This window comes from Pinus tabuliformis, chromosome 8 (assembly GCF_031772625.1).
Source record: "Pinus tabuliformis cultivar Carrire ecotype Pingquan chromosome 8, CPIR1, whole genome shotgun sequence".
In the NCBI taxonomy this organism is placed as follows: Eukaryota; Viridiplantae; Streptophyta; class Pinopsida; order Pinales; family Pinaceae; genus Pinus; species Pinus tabuliformis.
Window position 1 is genome coordinate 1,332,721,245 of NC_142294.1, and position 5,460 is coordinate 1,332,726,704.

Genomic DNA, 5,460 nt, shown 5'->3' on the forward strand with positions numbered 1-5,460 from the left:
TCTAACACATTGCCAAATTCACTTAAATTTATCCAATACACCAAAAATACCATAAGGTTAAAAATAGATATACATATATACAATTGCAATACTTAAGCCACTAAATGAAACATCTAGCTCCCCCATAAACTTTATGTAATGGATGAGCTCGTATACTCCCAGTCATTAAAGGACAAGTAATGATTTCTGTCATGGATGCTCCCCCATATAATTTAAGTGTTCTCCCATTGAGATTTCCTCAAATGGATGGGCTCTCAAACACATGCTAATCTTCTATCATTCATTCCTGCATAATGCTTTGAACCATCATTGGTCTCAGGAATGTATTTGAGAGTCCAATATTTGATGCATTGTTTTATTTGAGAGAAGCAAGCTCTTCTGTGGCTCTTGCTTACTATTCCAGATAAAGCAACCTTCAACACGATGAATCATCTGCTTTAGCATCCAACATGAATTGTTTATAGGTATTGACTGGCCAGTTTTCTTTCCTTCACAATATAATTCTGCAAAGGAAAATCTTCTCCCTTGAAGTATCTGTCTAGAATATCTTGTGTTCCAGCTGCATACATTATCTGAAGTAGAGATTTTATGAACAATTAATTAGAAAACTCTCAAGAATATCTCTGTACTTTTTATGATTCCTATTTTCTGCTTCCAAAGATGACAAAAATGATGAATTAATGATAGCATTAAAGCTTTGTGCAATGGACCATGATTCAATATAATTGACCTTTTGAATTATTTATGAGGTACGTTTGTCAATCAAAGATATTGCTAGAAACAAAGCAGTGAAATTGGATGAAATCAGACACCTGGCCATCTATTGTAGTCCTAGAGATATGGGGAGTCATAACATGGTTTAGCATGGAGCACCATGGATGATCTTTTGGAGTAGGTTGAGCAAACCAAGAGTTAGCAATGTAACTGTTTCCATCATTGCAATTGGGAGTTAGCAATGTGGCTGTTTCCATCACTGCAATTGGCAAGTAACTTGTTATAACAAACAGGAACATAGTTTAGAAATTTAAAACACAGAAGAACGATTCATTGTCTTTTAATTGCCTCCAAGAATGACAAAAAGACCGCCAAAGCAAAAAATACAGTTACATTGTTTTATTAGCAACGTATCATCATGCTCTTTTTGAATCTGAGATAAATGTTTGATGATGGGACTTGTATGTCCATTATTGACATTGGGAAGTAAGAATTACATGGTGTTCTACCTCCTTTCACATGGTCTAATATATAACCTAGAAGTCCACAAATGAAGTGGAAGCCCATTTACCAGAGATTTACCCAAATACTATATATTCACCAAATTAGACAAACAATGACTTGAGTATGGCTATAATCAAGAGAAACTTCTACATATAATTATCCGAAAACCACACCAAGACAAGGCAGAAACCTGCCCTTCCATATAGAAACAAAGGTTCATTTCTCTGCTAGTAGAAGAGATGCATAGCATTACTTGAAAACCATGTTAGCGTATTGTCTTCAACTTCCAATCAAAGTCAAGAAGGAACAGAACCATAAGAAACACCCTGAAGTAATATTGTTTGACAAATTGCCAAATTCACTAAACCGTCAAAACTGTGTTAGCACACCCTCTGCAACTTCCAATCAAAATCAAGGAATAGAACCATACGAAATACCCTGCAGTAATATTGTCTAACACATTACCAAATTCACTGAAAGTTATCCAATACACCAAAAATCCCATAAGGTCAAAATTAGATATACATATATATAATTGCAATAATTAAGCCACTAAATGAAACATCCAACTCCCCCATAAACTTTATGTAATGGATGAGTTCGTATACTCTTTGTCATTAAAGGACAAGTAATGATTTCTATCATGGATGCCCCCCCATATAATTTAAGGGTTCTCCCATTGAGATTTCCGCAAATGGATGGTTTCACATATCTAGAAACAAAAGGAAAGCAACTGGTAAGAAAAACCGAGATCATTTCAGACCTATGATAAAGAAGTATCTATATGAGGTATGATCTAGTCCACTGCACAAGGGTCGTGAAAAGAAATATGGCGAGGAAAAGTCTACAAAAAGGGCAGCTTCTTTTCTTCATGAGTAGTCCTGGTTTGGTGTCTGAGCACAGATCAGAACAGGGGCCTGAAGCATTTGTGTAGGAAATTTTCATGATAAGAGTAAACACGATGATGATTAGGATTTTCTTGTGGTTTCATATATATCTTAAACTACAGTTGACATATGGTAATCCGACACTCACAGGATTCGGCACTCCGACCTATTGTGTGGGTAGAGTAAGCTACTAAACCATAGTGGCCAGAGTGTTAAAATACCTCAGATTCTCGCAGTTTGTTTTGGCGAATTCGATGTTCATCAATCATTTTCTTCACAGCTAAGCCTTCAGTCGACATCCAAACATGGTGAGCTCTTACACGGGCCTGAACTCTAACAAGTGCTTGCATGCACCTCAAGGTAATTACTGCTTGTTTCCTTACCTGACGACCTCGAAACAATGCTTGTAATCTCACAAACCCTTTCAGTGCTCGCAGTGCCCTCCTGGCCTATAAAACCCAAACCAAAGCCAATGGATTGAAAATAATCATCTCTCAAAACAACCAACCATACAATATATAGAGGCTCGTGCATGAAGAATGGTTACCAAAAATCCTCGAAAAGCAGTCTCTATGTGAATGGCGGCCCATTCCTCTCTGACAAACTGGAAGTCTTTAGGAGGAGCCCTCACAATAGTGGCCACTGCAGCATTATAAGCCTCTACAGCAGCAGATATAACTTCAGATTCCTCCCCGTTTGAATTTACCCTCTTATGGAAACTTCCTTCATTTCTCCCCTCGGATTCATGGTCACCAGAAATTTTCCATAGGCCCAATTTTCTAGACTTTACATTGGTGAGCTTTTTCTGTGCATGTTACAACAAAGTCAATAAGCTTGCTTCTGCTAAATGAATGAACTTAGAACAAGATTCCTACATAACTAATGACTAGAAAAACAATGAAGTAGCACAAAAGATAGGTGAGATGCAATTTCCCAGGTAAGGAAATGCATATGTTATTAGGGTCCACTGATAACCTAAGATAATGAGCAGGATTGCAAAAAGTTACATGAGTAGAGTATGCAAAGGCCATGCTGTAAAAAGTTACATGAACAGAGTATGCAAAGGTAGTGCTGCAAAAAGTTACATGAACAGAGTATGCAAAGGCCATGCATAGAGCATCTCCCACAAAGTAAGACATGAGAGAAGTACAAGAAGATATAAAGCATGAAAAATTTAAGAAAGAAACAGGAAAAGATCATGAGAAAGAGCATGGAAGTTGGCAGGAATGTCCAACAGTTACTCTCCTAGCAGATGAGGTCGAGAAGAAATTCGCAATAATGCTCATATTGGTGTCTGATATCATGCTCTTTTGCTTCTGCTATAGATTTGTTTTTTCCCTTAAACATAGTTCTCCAGTAAGTGTCTTCCTCAAAGACTCAAATGCAATCTAGCTGACCATGTCTCCAATCACCAGATCAAACCAAACTTTTAGCTCCTCACAGCCACCAACCAAGAAGCTAATCAACAATTGAGCACTGCGGCTTTTGAACTCAAAATTTTACTCTCCACTCCTAAAGAGCATCTGACACAGTTCAGCTGGAAGCTAAAATCTTAATCTCTACAGCTAAGTTGAATTTCTATTCAAACATATAGAAGAATGCCCATGAAATGCTGGTCACTGTAGCTCAAACAATTCACAACATAGTTTTCAACCTTCAGCCACTAGTAGTGACAGGATAGAACTCTGAAACTTAGCATTGATAAAAGGGTTTTCAGGACTCTCCATAAGAACATGAAGAAATCTCTCCACTCTTGGTAGATGATTTGTCAGATCTCAACATAGGTGGAATCAATTTGCAAGCATGCAGATAAGAATCTGAACCGGCCGTGCTCTTCACTTCAGCATTATATGAAGAAACTTTCTTCTGCAATTGAAGATCATCATATGAGGGTCTTATCTTTGGAGCACTGGATGAGCGTATTTTAGCCTTGGCAGACTCTGTAGAGTTCATGTAATTAGGCCTTCCCACACTCTCATCTGATGTCTGCAGAGTATTTCCAGATTTTGGAGTACATGATCCCCTTGAGATTGTTGAGCTCTCATCAGATTGGATATCAGAGCTAGGTTTTGAAGATGATCTACTAGTAGGATGACTAGAAACCGCTGAAGGTGGTTTTGCAACAACACGAACACTAATATTGTTTCTGCGAACTTTAACTTTTCCTGGTTTATGAGATTTCCTTAGATTCTCTCCAGCATCATCATAGCTTTTGAGAGACTAAATTTCACAAGTATCCATTTGGGCTTGTTCCATGCATCTATTCTCCCAAGGCTTTGCAGCCATCCAACATTCTAACCAGCTCCAACCCCAGCTATTTTTGTCTGGCTCAATTCTAGCATAATTCATGTTTGTTTTTGAATTGCTTCTCCATTGCTTAAAACAGATTCAACACCCATAAAAGTTACTAGTATATAAATTTAAAAATGTCAACTTGGCATCTACATCTAAGGTCTTGTGCAGAGGATTCTACCACAGCATTTAAAATCTGCCAGAAATAGAGTGTTCAATCAAGGACTTATACAAATGAATTTTCAAGTGACTTTTCTGCATTGAACATAGTTATGTACCTGATGGGAGAGAGCATAAGCAATTGCTCTCTCACTTTTGATTGAACCCTCTTGTCTCATTTGCATTTTTGCATGAACTTCTTCAAGGGTTCCTTGACTATCACACCACCCCTCCTGAAACATGAGCATACAACTTATTGCCCAAAAAGATAGGTGGGGCATTGAGCACACAACATGTTCAACAAACCATGTACTTCAAATCTTCCCAAAAAATGCAGAAATAAGGTATCTTTTGGCAATGCTTGGATTCTTAAATATTGAGATTTTTAAGTTGTTGTTTGGCAGGAAGGAGGAATATACTAATGAGAATAGATTCGATGATTCTGAATAAATATGATGGCAGTTCCACACTTTACAACAATATTTCTCCTTAAATATTACATCTGTTTACAAAGTTGTGGCCATAAATTTGTTTTTAACGAAGAAAGACCACTGTAGTAATATTTACAAATCAGCCACTGAATTCTATACAAAAAGGGAACTGTACAATGTTTCTTTTCTCTGCCATTTTTAGTTGCAGAAGCTTAGGGACCAAATTCAATATCCACAGGTTTTTGGTCCATAACGTCGTTCTTACATATGGGGCACAACTTAGAGTGATTTAGCAACCACTCTGCCCCACAGTGGTTATGGAAACTATGGGTGCATGGTAAGGAGATGATCTGGTCACCAAATTCATATTCAGACTGGCATATTGCACATTTCCTAAACAACGTCCCAAAACATAGATTATCAAAATCAAAAAAATAAATCATCTCCTTAGGTTGTTAAGAACAATGATAGAC

General features: G+C 37.4%; 2 protein-coding genes across 2 annotated transcripts; both read right to left on the bottom strand.

The window, feature by feature from the left end:
- Positions 1 to 1,629: 1,629 nt before the first annotated feature.
- Positions 1,630 to 3,136, bottom strand: LOC149240390 (protein IQ-DOMAIN 6-like). The gene is made up of 4 exons (XM_089370161.1): positions 3,113 to 3,136; positions 2,653 to 2,910; positions 2,327 to 2,554; positions 1,630 to 1,656 (listed from the first exon to the last, which is right to left on the bottom strand). The coding sequence occupies exons 1-4, from the start codon at positions 3,134 to 3,136 to the stop codon at positions 1,630 to 1,632; spliced, it is 537 nt and encodes a 178-aa protein (XP_089226287.1).
- Positions 3,137 to 3,818: 682 nt separating this feature from the next.
- Positions 3,819 to 4,741, bottom strand: LOC149240391 (protein IQ-DOMAIN 6-like). Its single transcript, XM_089370162.1, has 2 exons — positions 4,676 to 4,741; positions 3,819 to 4,325 (listed from the first exon to the last, which is right to left on the bottom strand). The coding sequence occupies exons 1-2, from the start codon at positions 4,739 to 4,741 to the stop codon at positions 3,819 to 3,821; spliced, it is 573 nt and encodes a 190-aa protein (XP_089226288.1).
- Positions 4,742 to 5,460: the final 719 nt, after the last annotated feature.

Excerpts from the sequence above, each read along its gene's own strand:
- LOC149240390 (XM_089370161.1), bottom strand. The coding sequence starts at position 3,136 with ATGGCCTTTGCATACTCTACTCAT. Across the intron at positions 2,555-2,652 it reads CTGCTTTTCGAGGATTTTTG|GCCAGGAGGGCACTGCGAGC; the intron begins GTAACCATTCTT and ends TGGGTTTTATAG. Across the intron at positions 1,657-2,326 it reads ACAAACTGCGAGAATCTGAG|GGTATTTCGTATGGTTCTAT; the intron begins GTATTTTAACAC and ends ATATTACTGCAG.
- LOC149240391 (XM_089370162.1), bottom strand. The coding sequence starts at position 4,741 with ATGCAAATGAGACAAGAGGGTTCAATCAAAAGTGAGAGAGCAATTGCT. Across the intron at positions 4,326-4,675 it reads CTTATGCTCTCTCCCATCAG|TCTCTCAAAAGCTATGATGA; the intron begins GTACATAACTAT and ends TGTGAAATTTAG.